At 34.9% G+C, this 24,670-nt stretch overlaps 1 protein-coding gene across 9 annotated transcripts in view; it reads right to left on the bottom strand.

The window, feature by feature from the left end:
- Nucleotides 1-699: 699 nt before the first annotated feature.
- LOC109537130 (homeobox protein cut) overlaps nt 700-24,670 on the bottom strand; it is a 105,873-nt gene continuing 81,902 nt past the window's right edge. For 5 of the 9 annotated variants that reach the window (XM_019903720.2, XM_019903725.2, XM_019903727.2 and 2 more), the window contains 15 exons: nt 22,251-22,487; nt 11,284-11,620; nt 10,941-11,178; nt 9,961-10,210; nt 9,716-9,897; nt 9,397-9,649; nt 9,186-9,314; nt 8,958-9,119; nt 8,697-8,866; nt 6,942-7,090; nt 6,597-6,887; nt 6,287-6,537; nt 6,013-6,223; nt 5,811-5,949; nt 700-3,707 (listed from right to left, as the gene is read on the bottom strand). In XM_019903720.2, coding sequence (XP_019759279.2) covers nt 3,408-3,707; nt 5,811-5,949; nt 6,013-6,223; nt 6,287-6,537; nt 6,597-6,887; nt 6,942-7,090; nt 8,697-8,866; nt 8,958-9,119; nt 9,186-9,314; nt 9,397-9,649; nt 9,716-9,897; nt 9,961-10,210; nt 10,941-11,178; nt 11,284-11,620; nt 22,251-22,487 — 3,299 coding nt within the window. In that variant the 3' untranslated portion in view covers nt 700-3,407. The remainder of the gene's footprint in view (nt 3,708-5,810; nt 5,950-6,012; nt 6,224-6,286; nt 6,538-6,596; nt 6,888-6,941; nt 7,091-8,696; nt 8,867-8,957; nt 9,120-9,185; nt 9,315-9,396; nt 9,650-9,715; nt 9,898-9,960; nt 10,211-10,940; nt 11,179-11,283; nt 11,621-22,250; nt 22,488-24,670) is intronic. The other 4 variants (XM_019903721.2, XM_019903723.2, XM_019903722.2 and 1 more) reach the window with 4 other exon arrangements.

Below are 24,670 nucleotides of genomic sequence, written 5' to 3'. Positions count from 1 at the left end.
AATGTCTTCAAAACTAATAAATAAATTATTTCAGAAATTTGGATGGTAAATCTTGATGAAGTTGAAAATAGTGTTCAATGGGAATTTTAGTCGTTTCATCGATTATTGTTAGGGGAATTGAGTATTGTATCTTGGCTTCGGAGCTTCGTCAGTAAATGCGTTTAAACAATTATTTGTTTTCATGAATCTATTGATAAAATTGCAATCTCAATGGAAAATCACCTTTTTGGAGCTTTTGTACTTGATGCACATGAAGCCTTCAAATGTCATAAATACGACTTTTTATTTGCTTTGTTAGTTCAGTCATCATTTTGTTTGTCAACTTTTAAATGCAATGAATCAATTTATCCCTGAAATAAACAAAACCCGAACTTGAACGGATGAAGGGATTGACAAAGCGTTATTTTGCTTTTTTCACCTCGTTTTTACGTAAAATGTTTCTATTTCCTTCTGAATTCGCCGTATAAACCATTATTTTTGTCTGCATAACACTCAATAATTAATTAATTAATTATTGTCTACAAGAAGCCGACGAATGATTTATACAGAAAAAATCCAAAAATACAGAAAATTTTTATTTTTAAGTGACTTCAAAATTGGGAAAATCAACTCACCAACGAAAAAAAAACCACCAATTGCGAGTTTTACGCTATTTCTGACAAATAGCATGATTTTTTTGCTTGTTGTGAATAAAACACATTTTTTTAAATACAGAGAAAAATTTTAATTTAGAAATTTTCAATGTTGATATGGTATAATTATGTACATGGGGGTAAAAATCATCAATAAAAACAAGGCATCTTAAAGACTTAACACTCTCTAGACAAGTATGAAACAGCGTTAACATAAGCATTAAAAATTGTCAACTTTATCGAGATTGAAACTCAAATTGCTTGTACCAAATATTTCCAGACAGTTAAATACAATTGTTGTTCTATTGGTGTAAGCATTTTGATTTTCACGCATTTGCTTCCGTATTTCGCTCTGTAAGTACTAATTAACTTTGCTGTGGGAAATTAATACTTTGCAGGCAGAAAAATGGGAAGCTACATATGAACGGAAATAAAACGTACATAAAGGATCGTGTTGATAACAAAGATTTTTTTCTCCAAAAAAGAGAAAACTATATCCTCTAAATCTCTACATGGATTTCTTTAAAAATGTGCATTTTTATACATATTTTTGCTACATATATGCCTCAGTTAAGACAAAAGTTTACGTATTTGAGTTTTTACAATTTACTTGAGTACAAAGGGTACACAATTTGTTTTTAAAGACTTTATGGAACACACATGAAACGTACTGTTCAACATGGAAAATCATCGAGGCAAATTTTTTAAGTGTGTTCAGTTAGTTCCGAAAAACGATTAGTTAAATTCTAAGTAATATTGCACAATTTTCGATTTTTCGTGCCGGCGTAATCAACTAAATTTGTAAACCAAAATAATTTGACTGATTTTTTTATGTTTATAAAAAGTTGATAAATTCTTTGTTATTTTGGACTGGGCGAACTATATAACATTGTTTCAGGGTAATATGGGACTTAACGTTAACGATATGTTCAAGAAAATGTATATAATCTATTTTACAAATATTTGGGGGAAATTAAAGCTTCGAAAAGTTATTACGTTATAAAAATGAGATCTTGAAAACCGATTTGCGACATTTTATTCGATATTTTGTTTGTTTAGTTATTCGAAGGGTTGCATTTACTGGCCGTCTTTATTTAGTTGCTTATTACAAAGTAAACGTGGTATTATTTTATGCTCGTAACACTGATGCCCATTGCTTCAATAGTCATAATTAAAAGTTAATCACTGGCTTTAATATTTTGCATTTCCAGGCCTGTCGAGAGCAAACTCATTTCTATTGGTAGACTAGACTATTCAAGGAAAAAGACTCATTTCAAAATTAAAATTATACAATATTTTTTAAAAATAATTAGCTTAATCGATAGTGCTATTATCATTATTTTGATTGTGATATTATGTACAAAACTTTGGGGAAACAGTAGAAAGTATGTTTTTACATCTAAAAAAACTTATGCTTAGTACGTATTTATCTATAACAATGTGTATAAAACGTGCCCGTTATTTGACAAGAAATGAGCAGTTTTTAAGGACAACTTAGAAAGTGTTGGGGGGCTTGTAACATGGAGCATTGTAACTGTCTTTGTACATATTTTTCATTTGTGTCAAGTAACGGACGATTTTATATTTGCGAAAGGGCACTGCTGAATCTTAATCTTGAAATGAATAGAACTCGAGCAATTTCAATACCCTGTAAGTGCAATGGAAAGCAAAAATCATTGAACTGATTGAAACTGTATGAAAATATGGCTCTCTTGATAAAGATTCATTTAGAACTAGATTTAAGTCAGTAGGTACCCCTTTTATATGTATAATAATTTTGGCCAAAAGTTGCAAGGAGGCAAATTGAAAACTCGAAGCACGAAAAATGATAAAAATTTACGAAACAAACATTTAGCATATATCACAAAATGTGTAAAACATTTCTCATACTTTTAGCCTTACTTATCGTTTAAAAGTACGGACTAAAACATTTTTAATATAACGGGTAACAGTCTTTTTTAACTACTAAAATTGCTATTTATAATACAAGTAAAAAATGTGAACAACTATCTTCTCTGGTTCCTGCATACGATAAGCTCAACAAGTTCAATTCTTTCACGGTTGAGGGGTATGCAAGACCTGAGTACCAAATGATAAATATCGAATATCATAGATACAAGGTTGGAAAAAATTTAAAACTTGGCAAGACGTACGATTTTTTGCATATAAATGTTTACATGCATCACTGAAACTTATCGTAACAAAAGGAGCCTTACAACTAATAAATTAAATAAAACATCACATTTCATGTATAAATATTATTCGCTTTCAGTTGCTATAATACTATAATCAACTCAGTTGCAAAATGGTTAAGAATGGTTGCATTCTTACGTTTTGGATGATTGCACTTGTTTAAAATATAATGTACAGAATGTAGTTTCGAATTAACTAACTTTTTACAACTAACTGTTTGGTTTATATTAGATTTCCCCGTTCCAAATATTCGAGATTGTTTCCAGGGCAAAATAGTTCACCTCAAATACACTCTTGTCTTTGGATTTCATTACACCGTGTTTACCTCACTTTACTTTTTTACGCCGATTAATACTTCATAGCCATCGGGGTCTTTTCTTTTAAATTCAGCTCTTATCTTGCTCTGTCATATATACACGGTTTTGGTTTATTTTACAAAACTTCTATACACATTCATTTTTTTTTTGGTTTATTTTATAGACCATCCCCTGGGACGTATCTACACGTTTGGTTTCGGCCTAATCTACTTATAGGCCAACAAAATCACATTTATCTATCCTCATCTAATTCTCACCATTCAGCTCAATACTCCCATCTTTCATCTTCAACTTCGGTTTTAACTTCTTTACGTTCACTGTTATTTTCTCTTTCGGGTTCATTGATATCATTGATATGACTTTCACGTTCCGGTGGTTCAGCATTGAGTCTATTGAGCCGCTCACTCTCATGCGATTGAACCGGATGTTCTTCATGGCTCACACTGCTCGTATCACTTCGGTCATCTTCATATCGGTCCAAAACCGCTTGCGGTTCCACTCGCACAGTTTCTTCAGCTGAGGCTCGCCGAGGGGCATAATTGTCGTCTGTTTGCATCACACAGACCTGGAAAAGAAACGTCGTTTACTGTATTGATTCAATATTGAGGGTATTTTTGAAACCAAGAAAATCGGAGGGTTTTCAACCTGCAGACATTGAAATTTAAGCAAAAAATTTATTTTTCTAGCTGCAATTATAACTTTGTAATTTCCTGATTTATTTTACGCCTCATTTTCTTTATAAATTTCTGCATAACAATGCAGATAAGTTTGGACAAAAAACTTGACAAGTTGAGTTTGAATTTCACTATTATTTATGCAGCTCGGAGTTTAACACTTTTTTCCTCAGAAAGTCAGCAAAACTGGAGAGTTTTTTGTAATTGGTTGGTCAACGTCTGTTCTCTCAGAGCAAAACGTTTCGATTTTAATTGTCATTATCAGGCAATTTTCAAGAATTTTTCAAACTCGTGTCTGGCTTTTGTGGTAGTTTGCTGGTCAAAAGTTAGCATTTATTTCATCTGTAAATTGCAAAGTGAGAAAGTCAATTTCGAATTAATTCTAAAGGGCAAAGTTTCTTGTGGAATTGTGGAAGTTTCAATCTTTAGTCATCATCAGACAATTTTTAAGATTTAAAAAATTGGTGTCTAGTTTTGTGGTGATTCCGTCAGGCCGGAGCATTTATTTATTCAGGAACTTGCATGTATTTCACAGTGCAAAGTCTGTTCGATCAGTGCCAAAAGTTTCGATTTTCAGTCATCAGGCAATTTTCAAAAATTTTTTCCTTCTGGTTTTCGTGGTGTTTTTTGCAGGCCGCAGTCTTAATCGTAATCGCCGTCGTCGTAATTAGCAAAGTGAGAAAGTCAATTTTGGATGCATTTAGTAGGGCGAAATCCCTTATATGAGTGTAGTAAGTTTCAATATTTAGTCAGGATCCCGAAATTTTCAAGAATTTTTAAAAATCGAATCTGGTTTCGTGAGGGTTTTTACAAGCCGAAGTTTGGCATTTATTTAGGAACTAACGAATTTAGACGGTCGTTTCTGTATGTATTTTACAGCGCAAAGTCGGTTCGACCAGCGCCAAAAGTTTCGAATTTCAGTCATTATCAGGCAATGTTGAAGAATTTTTCAAACCCACCCCTGGCTTTCGTGGTATTTTTTGCAGGCCAGAGTTTAGCTATTAATTTATCTCTAAATTGCAAAGCAAGGAAGTCAATTTCGGATGCATTTTAATGGGAAAAGCCTCTTGTATAAATGTAGACAGTTTCTATTTTCAGTCATCAGGCAATTTTAAAACAATTTTCAAATTTGAATATTTAAGCAGATGGTTAGTTTGAAATTTATTGATACACTTGTATCATACACGTAGGGTAAAGTCTGCTCAAGTGGAAAAAGTTTCGATTTTGAATTATCTGCAGGGAATTTTCGGCATTTTTTTTTTAATTTTGCGCTTCGTTATGCCGGTCTTGTATAATTCCAATTTATTTCAAAACGCATTTCAATTCACAACTTGAATTAAATGTAATTTTTAAAAGTGGTTTTGCAGCAAACATTTGTTTGACAATCTTCGGTAATCTACCAGTTTAGGTTTAGATGGTGGTGTTAAATTTAAAAAAAATAAAAGAATAGTGAGTGTTGAACCTTTTTTCACTTTAAAAGCGTTTTTGGAGGCGAATTTAATACGACGAAAATAAATTTAACGCAAACACAATGTTTTTTTTTTGAAAAACGGCAAAACTTTTGCAAAATTGGTCAAAACGCGCTCTCAAAAGTACGTCAATTCTCAACGTTGCGTAACGATTTAGAAAACTTGACGATTTTTTTTTGTTTTTGCTTGGAAAGTTTTTATAATTTTTTTTCAGGTTTGAGTTATTATTAAAACCAATTTACGTTTGGTTTTAAAATACTTTTAACAAAATCTGAACATTTTTTGCACTGATTTAAAATTATTTTGTGTCTGTTATAGGTGTATTAAATGCAATTTTTTGCTGAAAATGTACTCATAACTTTGTTAATAATTTGAAAAATTCAATAAACACTTTGTCTGTTAAGCAATAGCCATTCACCCACACAATTAAAAAAATCTCCATTTCAAAGCAAATTACTTCAAAAATGCGGTTTAACTGGCAAGCCGAAACTTATCCAAAAATCCAAAGCGACTCAAAAAACTCACCCCATTGATAATGACTTCATCTTGATTGCTTTGGCCTTTTTCTTGGGTGTGCGAGTTTTTCTCCTCTTCCCAATGCGGATTCACCCACATTGGAGCAGCTGGTTTCCTCCTGGAAGATCTTCCCTGATTTTGATTTGTACTGCAAATCAACACGTGCATTATAGCAACGATTTTCCCCCCATCCATGCAAACATTTTCCTACCTAGATATGCTAGTTTCCTTGCCAACGTCATTCTTCGCGTCCTCTTGTAAGCTACCGGAGTTATTCGAGTCTTCCGAACCGACATTCGATTCAACATCGTCTTCGTCCTCAAACTCGTTCGGTTCGCGTTTAAGGGAAGTCATACTGAGATCAAGCCCACTCATTTGTTCCTTCACGGCATTGTTTAGTGCTGATAAATCCCCAAGGTCTCCTAGAAGAAACAGTAAATATTCTTTAGTTAATTGCGATTTATATTAAATCAGTTGATGCTCACCAGTTGGTAGCAACCCTCTGGAAATGAGCGCCGCCAGGCTGGTATTGGCCGCAAGGTATGGAGGGTAAGGCAGTGGCACGCCAGCCAATCCCATCCGCTCCTTGCTCAGTTCCATAAGTCTTTGGTTTAAAAGCATTCTGAATTGTACAGGATCAAAAGGTTGCTGCGAAGAGTTCTGATCGCGGGGAGGAATGTCTGAGGGTATGGCGTGTGGTACTTGTTGTTTCAGTCTCATGCGGTGATTGTGGAACCTACACCAACAACTCATTGAAGTCGGCTGTTTTATCGCTTGCTGCTAAGTGGGACTTACCAGTTGGTAATCGTTCTGCTACTCAAGCTCAGCTCCTGAGCTAAAAACTCGATGGTAGCCACGTTTGGGTACGGATCCAAAGCAAAGGCTAGACGAAGAGCCTCTTTTTGCTCCTCACTGAAGAGTACGCGTTGTTTTTTGGCACTGGTGGGCCCTTGCGGGCCTGGACTATTCGAATGGTAGAACTCTGAGGTATCATTGCTGGACGTGTCGCTGGAATTATCGTGGCCAGGACCTGAGCTGCGTCGTCTCTTATTCGCCTCACGCCGTTCGTTTTTCAAAGCCTGCAATCTGGATGATGATTATTAGTAAGCGATTTCCTCAAACGGCCATTCTACCCCATACCTGTCGACATTGTGAGTGTCTTGCAGCCATAATTGCATCCGAATGAACGGCTCCCTGCCCTTGATCGACAACATGTGCCAAGGCTTAGGCTTGGACAACAGTTCACTAACTGAGCCTTGACTCAGGCCTAGAACGGCTTCGCCAAATATCTGAAATTGAGTAGGTGATAATAATATATTATATCCTTAGGTCGAGAAGTAAGCTATTATATACCGAGCAGTTTTATACAGGGTGAGTTTTTTCGAGGATCAGTACAGGGATCTTCGAAACTATAGCAGTTACCAAAAAGGCTAAATGGACAAAGAATTGTAGTTTTGGAATGCTCTACTCGAAGCCAATTTAAGTTTTCTAAAATTTGACAGCTGTCAAGAGATATTTGAGAAAAACCTATTTATGGACAATTTTTAAATTACTCCTAGTTCCGCTGACATTAATCTGACAGGAAAACATTAAATAGAAAGCTTGTAGGAAATTTAATTCCAAACAAAATGGTATAAGACATTTCTCCAAAATAACTGTTATTTTTGACATATGACACAAATTTTAGTTTTTTTTCATGTCATAAATACTTGATTATTGCTTTACCAAATAGAGCATTTTATTACGATTTCTGTGATATATCACATCGTTAGGATTTTTCCGAAAATAAAGTGTCTGCGAACAATTTGTACTTTTTCAATTTCGTTGATCTAAGTTAGCCATGGAAAATAGTATATGACCATCGTTTCCATAGCAACAAATAATAACAACATCTTTCAATTTTTGACATTTAAGGTTAAATTCAACTTAGAAATCTAAGTAAGTTTAAATTTTGGTAAAGTTTTTTTGACTATTTTGTTTAGTTCATCTCAGTTTAAAGGCTTGCAAAAAACAGAGAGAAACATATTGAAAAGTGTGTAAGTATTGTTTTATGTTATATGCTTAAAAATAAACGTTATTGTTAATACAAATAGTTAGGAAGGTATTTATTACCAATGTATTCGTGATTTTTGAAGTTAACAATGACGAGGAATATTTACGCTTCGCAGCGCCCTTATCGGTAGTTGAACTGGCGAATAAAATGCATCCATTTCATACTCAAAATTATTCGCGAATTCAACTACCGGTAGTATCGAGTGACAGTTGAGACTGGTCAGACTTGTTTATTTATTGGAGTCGATGATATTTATAAAATAAAACAATACTTACTCGATCTGTTTATATTTCTTTAAAAGCTTGCAAAAGTTGATTAGAACAAAACAAATCACAATCACATGTGTGACCAATTTGACCCCAATGTCAACAAAACAAGTGTCAAATTACTACTTGTCATTATAATTTTAGACTTTTAAACTCGCGAATATGTCAATGCTGTTTTTCAATTGTCACGTTTTGACGTTCGTAATTTTTCAAAGGGGTACTTTTGTAAGCACATACAAGTGAAACAATCAGTGTTGAAAATTTAATGTCCTGTACACCACCAGAAGTTACTTTTCAATGAAAATTTTTCCTTCCTGTGTTTCAGTCAAAGTGTGAAATATTTTTTTTATATCGTTTATTTCATAACGCTTCGGCGAGACAACAGCGCCATCATCAGATTTAAAATTGATATAAACTCATAATTGGGAAACGTTAGATTCTTTTAGGTCTTTGCTGTCTTGAAACCCCAAATTTGTGCGGTAGAAACAATAATATAATAACACTTAAACGCAGTCAGGAAAATAAATTAACTTGAATAAAAAAAACGTTTCTTATTGTCGGAGTCAAGTCAAGTACCTTTTGTCCAATATTGTTCGCCAGCAGAGCTTCCTTAATTTTGGTGGTGATCACTTGAGTGTCCAGGTCTTGAGTTAAGGCTGCCATCTCATACACGCTGGGGCTCATGTGCTGGTGCATGTTGCGCATGCTTTGATGGCTCATGGGGGAATGTGTGGGAATTCCATGACCTGGAAACATTCACATTTTGATAAACTCCCTATTGGAAACGTAGATAACTAGTTTTTTCGAAGAAATTGAGGTTTATTGCAAGATCGTTACCTGCTTGCATACTTTGCTGCTTCTTCAACAGCTCCTGGTTCTGTAAAGCGATGGCATGGTGTGGAGGAAGACCGAGGTGATTTAGCAATTGAGCTTGTGGCATTTGAGCGGCGCTGGGTGGGCCTAAAGGAGTGGGTTGAGGTTGAACCACCTGAGGAGGTCCTGAAATTGAACAATTACAGTAGAACCTTTGCCCTGCCAATTCCTCCATGTAGCTCAAAGCTTTACCTAGTTGGAGGGACGCTGGGAGAAGAGCATTTTGCGAGTCCTGTTGGATCTTGCTTAATAAGCCCGCGGCCTCCGAGAGAATTTTTTGATTTGCTGGAAGATTTGGCTTCGACAGAGGTGTCGCGCAGGCTGCAAGCAACACATGGTGTTTTATAAATATCCCTCAATCACTTTAAACAGTTAAAAATACTTATTCGACAAACAATCTTACCGTTGCCATATCCACCTGTCCGCATCAATTTTTCAGGTGCAATTTTATATTGGCTGGCTACCAACTTATGAACTGCATCACCATCCTCTAAAAACATCTTCATTCTTATAAACGGCTCGCGGCCTTTTTGCGTAAGCATATGCCACGGTTTCGGTCTTGCCAACAAGTCGCTTACTGAACCCTGACTGAGGCCTAATACGCTTTCTCCAAAGAGACGCTGAGATATCGAATACTGGCTAAGTTGTTCTTTGACCTTTGAAAAATTGTACTTTAGAACATTGCCTTTTCCCACTCTGGCTAATTCGGCAACTCGACTTACTTTTTTGACAATATCTTCGGTGTTTAAATTATTGTAGAGATCGAATTGTTGTTGAGTTATAGGAGGTAAGACGGCTTTGAGAGGACGTTGAGAGCTGGTGTGGTGCGGTTGGCTCGGCGGTTGCGAGATCAAAGAGTTGGTGATCGATGCCATTCTTTGTAAGGGCGAAGCTGCCGACGATGCTGAAATTTTACATGCGCTGCTTAGCCGAGGTGCTCGATTTTCGCAAAAAGTTGCGTGTTTACCAGTGAAATCTTCGCTGGTGGGCGTCATGGGAGGCAAAATGGCATTTCCCAAGGGACTGGAAGCAGTGCTGTTTCCACTCGCTCCAGTTCCCGGCTCCAGCTTCGGTCTTACTAGGCTAAAAGCGCTTCCAGAGTGTCTGGACATGGAGTCTTCGTCTTTTTCCTTCATGTCATCCAGCCCGTTCATCAGCTTCATTTTGTCCTTTGGCAGCGATAGATCTTGAACGCCTCCGTTTGAGCTCTGAAAGACCTTTGATCTGTATATTTTTCCGTCTACTCATCTAATTTAACAATCATTTTTTCGTTTGATGCCAGTTAATGCATTACTTTTCACAAAACTGGAAGAAGGATCTAAAATGTTCGGGTCAAATAAATGCACAGAGTAGTTTGAGCTCTGGAAAACCTTTAGTCGGAATATGTTTTCGTCTAAACTAGGGCGCGGAATTTTTAAAAATCTGATGTTCGAATATTCGTTTAGTGGTTTATTCGAATAGTAAAATTATTCGAATACTCAAATATCTAACGAATATTCGAATATTTGAAAAGTGCCTTTGTCGGCACATTAATTGTAACATCGCGTAAAAGTTGATGACGCGAATCACCAGAAAACAGAGACGTAATTTTACATTCATTTGCAGGAGAGTAAATATGATTATTTTCATTTGCTTGTAAATATATGGGTATTTGTTTAAATGCTTGTAGAATATGAATAATTTATTTTATAAAAGTATACAAAGTGCATATAAAGATATTTGMACCTTGTGAGTTTGATAATATTGGTGTATTCGAGTATTCGATTATTSGAGTTATKMSTAYAYWYRAWTATTCGMKTTWYRAMTAYWCRWATATTCGAATACTCGAATTATTCGAGTTTGATTCCGAGCCCTMGTCTAAACGGCTATTTTAACGCTGCTTTTTAGCAATTCGAGAAGTCGAATTCTTCTATAGTCGCTTGCTAGAAGAGCTTTCATATTAATTACCTGCTGCCCCATTGGTTGACATCCTGTCCCTCCTTGCAGGGAATGTTGATTTTGCTGCTGGTTCTGCTGATGTTGCGCCAGCGCTTGCTGTTGGAGCGCCAGAAGCCCTAACGGGATTTGACCTGGCGCTTGATTTTGGTTCAATTTGGCAATTTCCCGATGATAAGCATCCAACGCCATTCTGATCTCGTCCGATCGGTCCATCGGGTTGCTGCTAAAGAATTGAGGCAGGAAAATACTGTATATTAGTTTAGCTCTGTTCTGAAACAGACGCGTGAGTTGACGTGAGTTGAAACTCGTCGTTTTGTCGTTTTTAGTTCATGTGCATACGCTTGCAACTCACCCCGCTGGAAATCCTTCTCTGGGAGACCGCATGTCCTCCATTCGGCGTCCCATCAGCTTGGCCAACTCCTCTTGGTAAATCCGCACAACTTTCTCCTGTGAGATGTCGTCGTTTTCGTACTTCTTCAGCCTTTTGTTCAATGAGGAGTCCTTGGAGAAGGGACTGCTGCAGCCGTGAGGCGACTTTGAGTCCTCATTGCTGTGAGTGTCTGATTCAGTTTTGATTTGAGCGAATGGATTGCTTTCGGTCAGAATGTGAGCTAGTCGTTCTTCGTTAAAGTCCGATTCGGGTCGGCCGAACGGGATGGATCCGTCTTTTCCTGAGGATGAAAAATTATCTGTAAGGATAATTTGGGAAAACATCCTTAGTTCAGTTGTATTGGTTTTGTGAATTAAATACTAGTTAGTTAAACGGGCAATAAAACAGGCTGGAAGATGATTAAAGCTATTAAAAGTAATTTAAGTTTCCAACTTCCAACTGAGGCCTAATCACTGCGACTTGTAATTAAACCGTTTTTTTGCATTAATGTATTTTTACTCAGCAATTCTTGGTTCGAGTTTATAAAGATTTTAATGGGATATTCGATTTTTGTCGGTACCCCCGAAAAATATATAAACTTTTTTGCGGCGTTCTACTCATGCAAGGAAGTTCAAGACACGCAAACCGTCACTGTTTCAATCGCGGCCTCAGTTTGATTATTTTTCGATACATTCACTGCTCCGTCAGGCTGAAAGTATACTTAAAGTTAAATCGCATGATTTATAGACGTACAGGGAATATATTTGAATAAGGCCTTTTCAGGTTCTCAATTGGATAATGGCTTGTGAATTATCTGCAACCTTTTTAGATTGAAATTTAAGTGTGCGTTTTGAATGAGATCGACAACCCAGAAAGCGATTTAATTCCACTAATTTCCTTTAGAATATAACTGTAGCATAAAATCTTAAACGTGAAAAGATAATCGCATATTTACCCAAAGAGTTTTCTAGATGCGCAAATTCCCATGACCGGATAATTGTGCGTTAGCGACATTATTTAAACGATTGTTATAGTAGGAGATGTAAGTATAGATCTTGTAGGCAAATATTAAAATGTCATCTATACTAAGAGGAAATTTCATGATTTTATTTTTGTACCGTTACAGTACATTTCATTGTTTCTGTCGGTCGAATTGTTAATATGGAAAAATACACAGATTTTTTGACATAATTATGAACGGATGTGGTTTGGTATGGGTACCGCTCATGGGCATGGTTTACAGACTGTTGATTTATCGAAGAATTTTACAGAGAAAGATGTATGTAATTATGTAAGTTCTGAACACGCGAGTATTTGGTTGCATTACACGGTAGTTACACCGAAATAACGCTTGTCTACAAAAAATATCAATTATTTTGCATATCTTCGCATGTTTTTTGGTATTTTATTTGTTCAGTTATTAACAATATTGACGTGAGAAAATTGCATTTTACTGTTTATTTATACCCATTTATGCGAGGGAATTGTTGCGTAATGAAGCTAGGAATAACTTGGCAAATGTACTATTATTTAATTGTTTTCGGGACAATTAATTTCAACCTGAAATTACTGCTTTCTAAATTTTATTGAAGTCTGCGTTTCGTTCGTTCGTTTGCGTCTTTAGTTCTGTTTTTAATTTATTTTGCTTGGTACGCGCTATTGGAATAAATGGGTTGCCTCCACGGCCTAAAAGCTTGAAAAATCGCCGATATTGCTTTGAAAACTGGTGAACTTTTCCGGCTGTGGCCGTTGGGAAGCAATGTTCGCACCTCTGAAGAAGCAAGTCACTGGTGCCTGCGAAACGTTAGCAAGAAATTTCTTTTGCCCGACGGTCTGAAAGCCCGAAAAACTGACTAGTTTCACGCAATAGCCGGTACCTTGATCATAGTTTACAACTTGTTTCAAACTTGTTTGGAATTATGTGAGCAATTGAAAATTAAAAAATATATATAGGGTGTTTCTCTAAAAATTATATTACTAGGTAAAATGTATTAAGATAGGAACTGGATTCACACCTCGACAACGCCAAAAAATAACAGATTAATTAATAGGACCATTTTTAAAGAAAGTTCCAAAAACTGTCTTTTGCTAACGCAAAAAATTGAAAAAGTACAAAACTGCCGCGGAAGTTGAACAGATCACAGCTGGAAAGTGGATGCAAATATCTAACCCAGTAATAGCATTTTTCTTTTCCCGAAAGAGTATTTTGTGAGCTGTCTTTTTTTGATTAAGTTTAATAAGAAATTCCTAATTGGGAAAGTTAGACAATGAATAACATCTCGTACCTCCCAAAAGCCTGAAAATATATCGAACAAATTATGTGTTCATCAAAACTGTATATTTCATTCTTGTAATAGAGCGTTTCGCAAACCATTTTTTGCTAATTAGGTTTAATCAGGAGTTTCTAACCTTTGCAAAGTTAGAAGCCAAGCTATGAAAACAAGTAAGACTGAACCGCTTATTTATGGAAAAAGGTTCAACATATATGAACAGTTAATAGTCTTTTGCTGACTACGTTTAGCTTACCTTCAAAAGTTAGAGCCAAAAATATTAATACAGAATCAACTGCGTCGAAATTTAAACAACTCATACGTCGAAAACGATTGAAAACAGTATGAGTAAAAATTCGGTTAGGAGCCTTATAATAAAAAATAAATAAACACATTTTTTTGGTTGCAATCGGTTGCAATCCGTTATCTGAATGGACGAAAGTTCATCATCAGCGAAAATTGTTATCCCAGAAAATATCACCATGTTTCGCGTATTAAGAAATATATATTTATTGATCGATCCGCGGGTAAATATCTATTTGGAAACAATGCTTAGGGACCTGCTTTCGTAAAACTAAAATTTCTTAAACTTAACTCAAGGGCTGAATATACTTCGGTTTCTGAAGCGATGGCAATAATCATTGAGTTGCGGTTGAAACAGTTATATACCATAGCAAACAGCCGATACTTTTGAATATAAAATGATAAACTTTCAGGGAAATTTCGACGAAAGTAGACTTTTTTAAAGATGAAAATCGAAACTTAGAAGAACTACGTTTGGGTGTTTCCGAGTTAAGTACAAGAGCCATATTTTGTATGCCTTTTCGCAAACTTAATTTCATATAATAACAACATCAAGGGCGAAAAAACTGTAGAATTTCGCCAGTTAAAACGCAATATTATTTGGCGAAATTAATCCAATGCTCTTGTACATTAACGCGTCGAATAAATGAGACTGTCGTTGCAAAAAGCATCGTTTATTCGAATTAGAACTGTCCGTTCTCAAAAATTTATGTAGAGTGAAAACTAATGAGACATATTGAAAAGATACACTCACGCCCAACAAAAACAATCATCGGAACAATTTTAATGAACAAAATAACTTGGCACAGAGTCAACGCTTGATTCATTGTCTCCGCAAAGATGAGACATCGGCTTTTCGGTATTTTCGAGTGATATTTTTGATTTCTGAATAGGCAATAAAGATATTAAGTAAGTTAAAAATATTCCTGCTTCGAAGGTTTTATCGATTTTTGGGGCCGAGTATTCAGGGTAATTTTCTGTTTCTTTGTCACCCAAACCTCATTCTTGTTCAGACATTCGTCAAGCTGCCCGCTGGAATTCTTCAGACGATATGGAAGGTATGTTTTATATACAGGGTGATTTACGTAGACCGTGCAATGGAAGTTTTCCAACTTACAGTTGTTTTAGAAACTTCAAATTTTGATTTGTTAAAATACATTTAGCCCTCTAGCTATACAGGGTGTACGGAATGCAACCTAACTTTCTTATTGTAAATGCAAACCCCCAATTTCCCAACTTTAAGGTGCCCATTTTGTAGTTATGGGTGCATGCAGCTTACAAACAGTGATATAAAAACAGTTGAAAAAGTAGTTTTTTTCTAAATGGCACCTTCTCACTTGTTTGGTCCTGTTTAGTTTAGTTTCTTATTATTTAATTGCAGCAAAGTTTTCAAACCGGACCACAAAAAACTAGTAGGTTTTTCGGGATTTTAGGCCGTCGAACAATAGAATTTCTTCCTAACGTTTCGCAAGAACAAGTGGCTTGCATCTTCAGAGGCGGTTTGCTTGAATGCTTATACTGTTCTGTTGATGGGCTTATACTGTCAGTTTTTCATGTTTCGAAAACAACATTTTTACTCGGTTTTTCTACCTTTACAATTGTCTATATGTCATAGTACATTTCTGCAAGTTGGGCAACTTCTAATGCACGGTCTGCGTAAATCACCCTGTATATATACGATCTATCGTAATGCCCACAAATCCACAATTAAAATCTCGTAAACATCGGATTCGGCCCTAACGAGCTTATAATTGGCTTTAAAAATCATCGCCCGTATTACCTATAATCAATTTTATAACGCAAAAACCCAACGGTCGGCTTGTAATTTATATCTCATCATTGTTAAAGGGTCGACGAGTTTGATTTGGTAGAAGATAACTGATACCAGGATTCTTCTGAGTTTAAACGTCCTTTGGCTGTTCGTGAGATTTCTATCGAGTTATTGGGCCGATTAAGCAGGCAATGCATTCTGGAGAGAGCGAAATTGTCGGTATGCGTATGTATATTTTACTCAAAGTTTAGTCGTTTCGCTTAATAGTAAAAGCATTCGCTGCTCACGAATATCGGCATCAGTTAGGCGCGCCGTCGAAGAAATTTGTAATTTTTAGGAGTTGGCGCAGTGCTACGCAAATTGGTTTGGTGCGACAACTCAACGCACCGGCGCATTAACTCAGTTCCGTTGCTGGAAAAATGTTGATGATTTGTTTTACTTGCTTTTAAATTTGTTTTAAGGGCCATTTATTAATAATATTTTTTAAATTTCTTCTAAATTTCAGAATTTTCCAGTTTCCGGTTTGCAGGGAACTTTAGAAAACCCTTTTCATCTTCGAATTTGGCACAAAAACCAAATAATAATTTTATTCACTTTTTACCGAAAGTAATTAAGATTATCTTGAAAAATCGACCAGAGCAAAAGTTTACAACATATTATTTGGAAAATTCGCTGCCCTCATCGCTCTGAAGATTTTTAAAGTTCCTTTAAATTTTCAGGTCATTCTAGTTTTAACAAAGTTTCTAAGAAGCAATTATTTTAACGCAAAAATTGCATTAGTTCTCAGTTAAAATACTGACAATCTTTAGGTATTTTCTGTGAAAAATTATAAGATACATTTTATTGGAACACTCGCCTCCTTAACCACTTTGCAAACATTTTTGGAACACTTTTTTCAGCTTCGAATTATGGACAAAATCCTAATAATTAATTCTGGGTCTTTTTCCAAAAATATTTCCCAGAACTGAAAAAGCGAAAGTTTTTTTATCATTTATTTGGAAACTGGAGTTTCTTCACTTTTAGGTCAATATTTCTAAACAGCACTGTTTCTAAATAGGAAAACCGTGTTTTTCCTAACGTTTTATTGTAAAATACTGGCAAACTGAATCTTTTATACAAAAAAATTAAGAGATCGACTTTACAAGAAAACTCGTCGACTTTCGTTGCATCATCTAGATGACTTTTTTTAGTTGTATGAACAAAGTAGTAAAACGTTACTCAGAAAAAATGCTGATGACCTTTTATTAGATGTGAAAATGCCAGTCTCGGGTCTCGTAAAGCTTTAATAAATCACTTATAACTCATGAACCGATGAGTTATAACTCGTTAACTCAGAGATCGGCAACAACTCAATAGCGCAACTCAACACAGTGTTACTCAGGCCTACTTAAGTCGGTACCAGTTTTGTGTCCAAATTTCATGCTAAAAAAATCATATTTAAAAATAGTTATTGGAAATAGTTTCAGTCGAAGAGCTTGTAATTGTACAACTTCGGTGGATTTCAACACCATTTTTCATGACGCTGGCTCAGAACAAGTTTATTTGTTTATTTTTGAGTCTCATGTTTTAATTGCATAAAATTACATATTTTTTGTGAGTTTTAGTTGGGGCTTGTTTAATAGTGATTTAAAGCAAGAAATCCAGTTAGTGAAAACTTTAGAAACTATAATCATATGCGCAAGTTTTCAGTTGAATGTTATTAATTTTGTTTAAAAAAATATGGAATAATAATCTTGAGCGAAATGTTTGGAAACTTTGCAAAATTGCGAGATATTGGACATCAGCAAATCAGAAAGTTTTAAGAAAATTAAAAAATTTTCGAAGGAAAAAGGAGACAAACATATCTAATAACAACAGTTTCAAGAAATCACTTGAGAGAAAAATTTTTTTTTCAAATTGTTAAGCTTTTCTGTATTCTGTGCGTTGAAATGAACTGTAAACTTGTTAAATGCAAAAATAAACTTAGTTGGGAATTGACACGGTCGTAAAAGGTGTAAAGGAGTGTTAGAAAACCTAAATAGTTTGAACGTTCTTTCAAAAGATTTGTAGCGAATTTGGTTTTTTGGTTGGTTAACGTCGACTATTAATAAATTATTCTGGATCACATACATTTTCGGAGACATCAAAGACTACTAAGAATGAGAGTTTTCAAAAAGTTTTGTCGATTTTCAGTCGTAAATATCGACTTTCGAAAATACTTTATAGTGAGAAACACACACAAACCAAAATTGTTTCTTGCCCCTTGGGACGTTTCCTCGAACTGATCAATTTCGAGTTTTTTGAAAAATTTCAAACCTCAACTCTCTGCATTCGTAAATTGACACCAAGCTTCCAAATAGTGGAGAAAATATTGTTGAAACATTATTTCTAAAGGCCAATTCATTCATATTAATAATGTTGCACTTCAACAAACATTCCATATAAAAATCGCATTTATACAAGTGGAACTAATGAGCAACGTTTTTCAGTCACGGTTCCTAAAGCAAACTATCTGGCGAAAGGAAAAGAGTCTACACCAGTAGAGATTTTGTCATCGTTCCTGCAGATGGAGCCAGACTTAAGCTCTAAAGCCCTGCACAATCAGAATAGACTCTGTTCCAGACTGTGTAGAAGAAGAAAAATGCCGGTCCAGGAACTCAAATAGAGTGAACCTTGAGCAAGCAGGAGTAGACGAAGGACTGATGGGATTTGTAATGGGACACTCCCGTGTAGAAAACATCTTTTCAGAAAGAGAGAAAGGGAACTAGAGGATCAAGCAAGTCTACATTTAATGTGCTTCAGCACAGAAAATCGAACAGGCATAAGAATGGGAACGGCTGAAATCATGGCAAATGAAGAAATGCCCATTTTGCCCAGTTTTAGTGGGGAAACGGTTCTGGGCGGTGCATAAGAGAGCATTTCCCAAACCTCATCGATAAGAAGGTAATAAGGAAGCTTAAAACCTAAAAGAAAATTTGGGAAGTTTGTATATTTCCATACAGTTCATGATGCTATATTATGATAAATTGTAGGAATTTTGAGCCATTCAGAGGGTAGAAAAGAGTCACCTCTAACTACTTCTACATCGTTGCGTTGCTTCATTGTTACACGATTAGTCGGCGACGGTCACATGCGATTAGTCGTTTGTTTGGAATTATTTTACGCTGCAAAATTGCCTTTTATCGTGCGATTATCGCCTCCTCTAAGGGCATAAACGCATACTATCTGGCTGATGCCGATTCCTAGTTAAGCAATTATTTTAATCGTTCATTTCCCATAAAAATTCGAAAAATTCCCGTAAATACTCTCGTCTGCAGGTCTTCGGTAATTGTCAAAATTTATCGAGTTTCGTGTTATGAAACAATTAAACAGCGAAACACCTTCGGCTATTAAACAAAAAAAGGTGCTATTGAAGTAAAAGTAGTGCACGTGATGTTTTAACTGTATACTGAGGAGTACGGCTATTAATTTTTGTTCTTCACCTCACTGTTAATGTCGATCATTCCTGATCGGGTTCTGAATGGTAAACTGTGTAATTAGACAGGTATAGATGATTATTAATTCGTACAAGACGAGAAATTTGTAGAGCAAATCGATGATTTTAAAGATGTTTCAATAATTGAAGTAATAAACCCCCTAATGATGGAATAATGACTTAATAGTACAGAATTATTGGAGGAAATAAGATCGAGCTTAACCGATAAAAACTTGGTACAACCTTGGCCAGGTGGATGGAATAATGACTTTGTAATTTCGGAGGAGACAAGCACGCCATTTTTCAGCGCTTTCGCATAATCTGTTAAATTACTTAAAGATAAAAATTACTCAATTTTGAAAACTGTGTTCAAATTGAACTATTTTTTTTAAATTTCGGTCTATTTTTATTAAGTGACTTGTAGGTTCTGAGGACTTTTTGACCTGAATTCTGAATTGAACTGTCTATAACTCAATAGAATGTTTTGTCTACATGCAAAAATACGTTGAAAAGCGCGTAAATAACGCCGATAAACTGGACAACAAAAAAAAACAATAATAAACGAATTTAACGCGGTCACTTCGCTGTCAATCCTGCATTTTCCAGCAGCGGCTTTTGCCGGTTTTATTTCGAAACCGATCGGTAGAAAATCATCACTGCAAACCGAACCGATGGAAAATATTGTGAAAATATGGAAAATGAGTACGTCATTTGCAAATACGGGATCCATTGATACTAATGCGAACAGGATATTGTTTTTTGCGGAAGAACGATCGCTACACAAAAACGCATTCTTTCGATTCAATTGGGAATTGTGCAATTTCGGCCATGTGCATGATAATTGGAAATATCGAGATGACATGTGCCAATTTTAATTGAAATGATAACTGCACAATGTTAATGCAGACGGACATTGGTTAAGAATTTATAAAACAGCTGTTTTTTCAGTTTTTTCAAAGTTGCGCGGCCAAAAAAACCCAGGAGCAAACATGCTGAAGTTTTACTTAACAAAACCAACAGACAAACGATTAAATCACGATTTTTTAAAATTTCCAACGATTGAGCCACTAGAGCTTTTCCAGTCCATGTCTGTTAGAGAATCAAAAATTTTTTCAAAAACTCTTTTCTTGGAAAAAAATATTTTGCTCACTTTCTTGATTCATAACTAGAGGATTCAATAGTAAAATACTGCTCGTGAATACAAAAATCTAACAAATTAAAGGAGTTTAAACGCCTGTCAATACATTTTGTTTCGTCGAAGTTGACTTTCTCTTGCGTATTTTATTGTGCGTTTATCTCGCATTTGAAAAAATCTTCTATTCTATTGAATCATGCAATAGATGCTTTATTTTTTTATTGTTGGTTGGTAAGTTGTATTCTTGTCCTAAAGATTAGTCATTGCTATTTTTTCAAAAAAAGGTACTTTAATGGCCAGAATGCATACATTTTCCTTCTTTCTTGTAGATCAAGACTTTTGACACAACGTGCCTTGGCAAGATGGCCATTTTTCCAAAAAATACCATATATTTTTAATTAAAAAAACCTCCGTTCTACATTTTAGCCTAACGTTTATTCATTAAACTTTCTAAACTTATCAAAAATTGTTTCCAAAACACTCCTGACTTAACTGTTGGCAATAGCTAATCTTTGGCGATTTTAGACGATTGAAATCTATATGTTAAATTTATTTCGAGAAATAACTTATGACACTCTATGAGCGATATTAATTAAGTGCAAACAGCTGTTGAAATGATAAATAAAGCACCAAAGAAAAACTAAATACGAATTCCATAAATGCAGTGAAATTTTGCAATTCCAGGTGTTTTACTTTCTCAGACACCTCCAGAACTGGTTTCGACCCTATTAGGTCTCATCAGCTGGGTTTAGCCTTAAAATAACACTCCCGAAACCGGTACTTTCTGTATTTTACGACGCGTAAAAAGTTTAATTGTTCTTCTTGAATAAAAACTGAATATATAATCTGGCAGGTTTTGCTCGTGTTTTCTGGGTGAATTAGTGCCAATTTCAACCGCTTTGGAAGTAAAGAGCAAATAAAAATATTTCGTCTTTTTTTGACTAAAAGGCGCACTTATAAAAAACAATGTAACAAATGCAGACAATTTTTTCCTTTTTAAAACATAATGAAACGCACAAAAACGCGCACTTATAAAAAAAATGCCAATCTGCGCCACATTTTACTCATTACATACAGCGCATATTTATTAAATAATGCAAAGCTAAAAATAGGCAAAACAGATAGGATCCAGAGCAGGAGAATTTGCGAATACAATGCAATAAAAATGTAAAAAAAATAATAAAGTCAACATACACAGATTTCTTATGCAATTTCAAAATAAACACACTATAGATGATCCAAAAAAATATATGCACAGCAAAATTTTATTATTATATGATTGGCATTAAGGATATTGGCCATGAGCCTCCACTATGTATGCATGTAAACCAATGAAATACTTGTAATTTGTTCTAGTAAAAGGTAACCTCCATTCTCAAGTCTAATTACTCAACCAGCATAATTGTGACATTTCTAATATAATAAGACATAAAAAATAATTAAGGAAAATATTGTCAGACCAATTATTCTGCAATATTGTAGAAAACGATGGGAACTGGGAAACAATGGCATTTAACGTACCCAGTGGAAGTAATTAGAGGCAATGTTCGATTTTCGGTTTGCAACAATCACCAGTTCGAATCAGTTTTGCGCTAAATTGGCCGAGTGGGAATCAATGTATTTTCCTAGCAAATAAATCATTAAAAATGTATCAACTATCGCTCCTTAACGCGTCCAGAACGAGAGAATCAATCTCAAGTCATTTCACACGTGTGTATCAATTACATTGTAAAAAAACCTTTTAAATTGTTTTAAACGTGAGGGTTTCTACTCGAAATTAAAACTAATCAATTCAATTAAATAGCAATCAGTCGACTGGTAGACCGTGGATTTCGAATATTTCATGTTATAAATAATTTCGGATGAATCACGTTTCCTGTCTAGCTGAGTCTAGAGACGCTTATTAAACATGTAGGATTATAAATAATTTTTATAACTAACACACAGTTGTGTTTGGGGCTCAATAAATCTTGCTTGCAACGGTTCAACTAAAACATAAAACGAAGTCTTTCTTACCTTTCTTTGGTATCAAGCTCTTCAGCAGCATAATGGCATTTTCATCGCAGGCCCAAGCATGCATTTTTCTGTAGCTGTCTCGGCCCTTTTCCGTCAACTTATCCCAGGGCTTGGGCTTCGACAGAAGTTCCGAAACTGTTCCCTGCGAAAGCCCCAGGACGTATTTGGCAAACAGTCTTTGGCCTATGTTGTGGATCGACAACAGTTCTCGCACCCTTCGGGCTATATGAAGAGTATCTGGAAAAAACGTGCCGGTTTTTATATAGAAGAAAAGTTTTGAAGAATATTTGTTGGGGACAAGCATGTCTATGAGATTTCTTCAAGTTTTTTGTCCTGCTGTTGCTGCAAGACTAGTAATAGTAACTTTTTGCTACTTGAGGAGACCCGAAGTAACGAGACCCGAGCCGGATGGGATGTGATTACTTTGAATACTTTGATAATTAGGTGTTTCTCTCTGAAATGGTTTTTCTGTTTAGATGTCTATTTTTGCCCGTTTCCATTTCAGTAAAATCTCGTTTCATATAAAACTCACAAACTAAATTAGAAAAGGTCTGAAAAAAAATCAGTTTGATAGAGGAAAGACTATACTTAAAATTAGTTTTTGGATGAAAGAACGTCTATAAGACTTTTTGAGGTTTTGAGACTAATCAAGTCCAGATAATTGAATGACACTGTTAATAAATACTAGAGGAGTTGCAAAAGTAACAATTGGTTACTAAATGAGACCAAAAAGAGAAAATATCGAACAGAATGAGATGTGATTACTTTGACTTCGTTGGGCGAATTTATTCTCTTTGATGTGATTTTTTATTTAAAAGTCGATGCTTTTGTCCGATTAAAGCTCATTGATGCAATTTTTATTGTTTTCCTTTCATTAAGTGAAACATCTTTTCGTATAAAACTCACAAACTAAATCAAAACGGAAATTGGAACTGTATCTGTGATGGATACCTAACTTTTGTTTAGCCAACATTAGTTTCATCCTTCTACCTCTTTCTCACTTGGACTAGAAACCCATTCTGGCTTCACAAAGTCAGTTGATAGTAATCTAATAATTTTTTAAAATTTTCTTTGCAAGCTAGAAAAACCATCAAGCATGGCAAACATGTTCCTTGCAAGAAAGTCTTATTCGCCAAACTATTTCCAATCTTTCAAGAATAGTTTTGTGAGAGTTTACTCTTGAGTCTTACTCTTGCTACCACAGTTTTATCGAGTAGAATGTTTATTTTCACTAACTTTGTAACTTTAATCACAAAGTTTGCTAACTTTTATACTAAATGGCCGAATTTAACGATTTTTTTTGTCATTTGTAGCTTAGTTCTTAATAAATGTTGCTTTTTTATTCGTTGTTTCATCTTAAAAATTAACACAATTACAGCATAATTAAGAATTTCCATGTTTTTTAAACCATTTGTTCTTTTGATAGAACTAGAAAATAGGAAAGCCAAAAAAAATTGAATTATGTTTGCAAGAAAGTATTATTTGCAAAACTACTTGCTTTTAAACGCGATCTTTGTGGAACATTTTTAAGAAGACTTTATTTTACACAGACATAGACAGAGATTTTACACTTTTTATTCAGTTTTTTATTTATCAGAGTTTCATCGCGTATACATTTTCCTCCCCAAATACCCAGAGAAAGTATTTATAGAGACTAAATGAGAGGATCGGAAGACAAAAATTAATTTTAAAAAAAGTGACGCACGTAAATTTTTTGAAAAATTCAAAGTCTTCTTCATTTTATATTAATTCGCCGATTTTAATGATTTTTGATGCCGTTTGTAGCTTAATTGTTTTACTATCATTTCAAGGGAAATAAATGTTCATTCCGCATTTTGCATGGCAAATAATTGATAAAACATCAAGTCATGTTTATTATTGGTTTTTCGCCACACTCTGTGTATTCCAGTTTAACTTGAAATCAAAATGTTGTAAATCCTTGTGAAACTGCGCTTTTTTATGCACATCCCTTTTTTTTATTCGTTGTTTTATCTTAAAAATTGAGAAAATTACAGCACAATTAATAATTGCAGTATGTTACTATCGTTGTGTTTTTTGTAGAACTGTAGCAAAAAATAAAACAAAAAAAATACAGTTCTGTTCGCAAGGAAGTGTTATTTTGCAAGCTACTTTTCGTAAACTGAATCCATCTGATAAATTTTCTGAATCTGAATCTTACTATTTTGGAAATGGACTCAGTTTCAAAAAGTGGCGAAGCTGATTTCAAATAACCGATTTTAATGATTTTTTGAGTCGTTTTTAGCTTAATTCTTTGGCTGTAATTTTCAAAGCAATAAATGTTGATTATTCAGTTTCTGTGGCAAATAATGGAGGAAACATCGAGCCACGTTCTAACTTTATTTTTTTAAACACGCTGTGCATTTCATTTTTGTAAATATTTGTTTATGTAAATTATAGTT

The sequence above is a fragment of the Dendroctonus ponderosae genome, unplaced genomic scaffold (assembly GCF_020466585.1).
Source record: "Dendroctonus ponderosae isolate FM_Combo_2020 unplaced genomic scaffold, Dpon_F_20191213v2 Dpon_F_20191213_4, whole genome shotgun sequence".
Lineage (NCBI taxonomy): Eukaryota > Metazoa > Arthropoda > Insecta > Coleoptera > Curculionidae > Dendroctonus > Dendroctonus ponderosae.
Note: the sequence above shows the minus strand (reverse complement) of the source record. Positions and strands in the feature narration are given on the sequence as shown.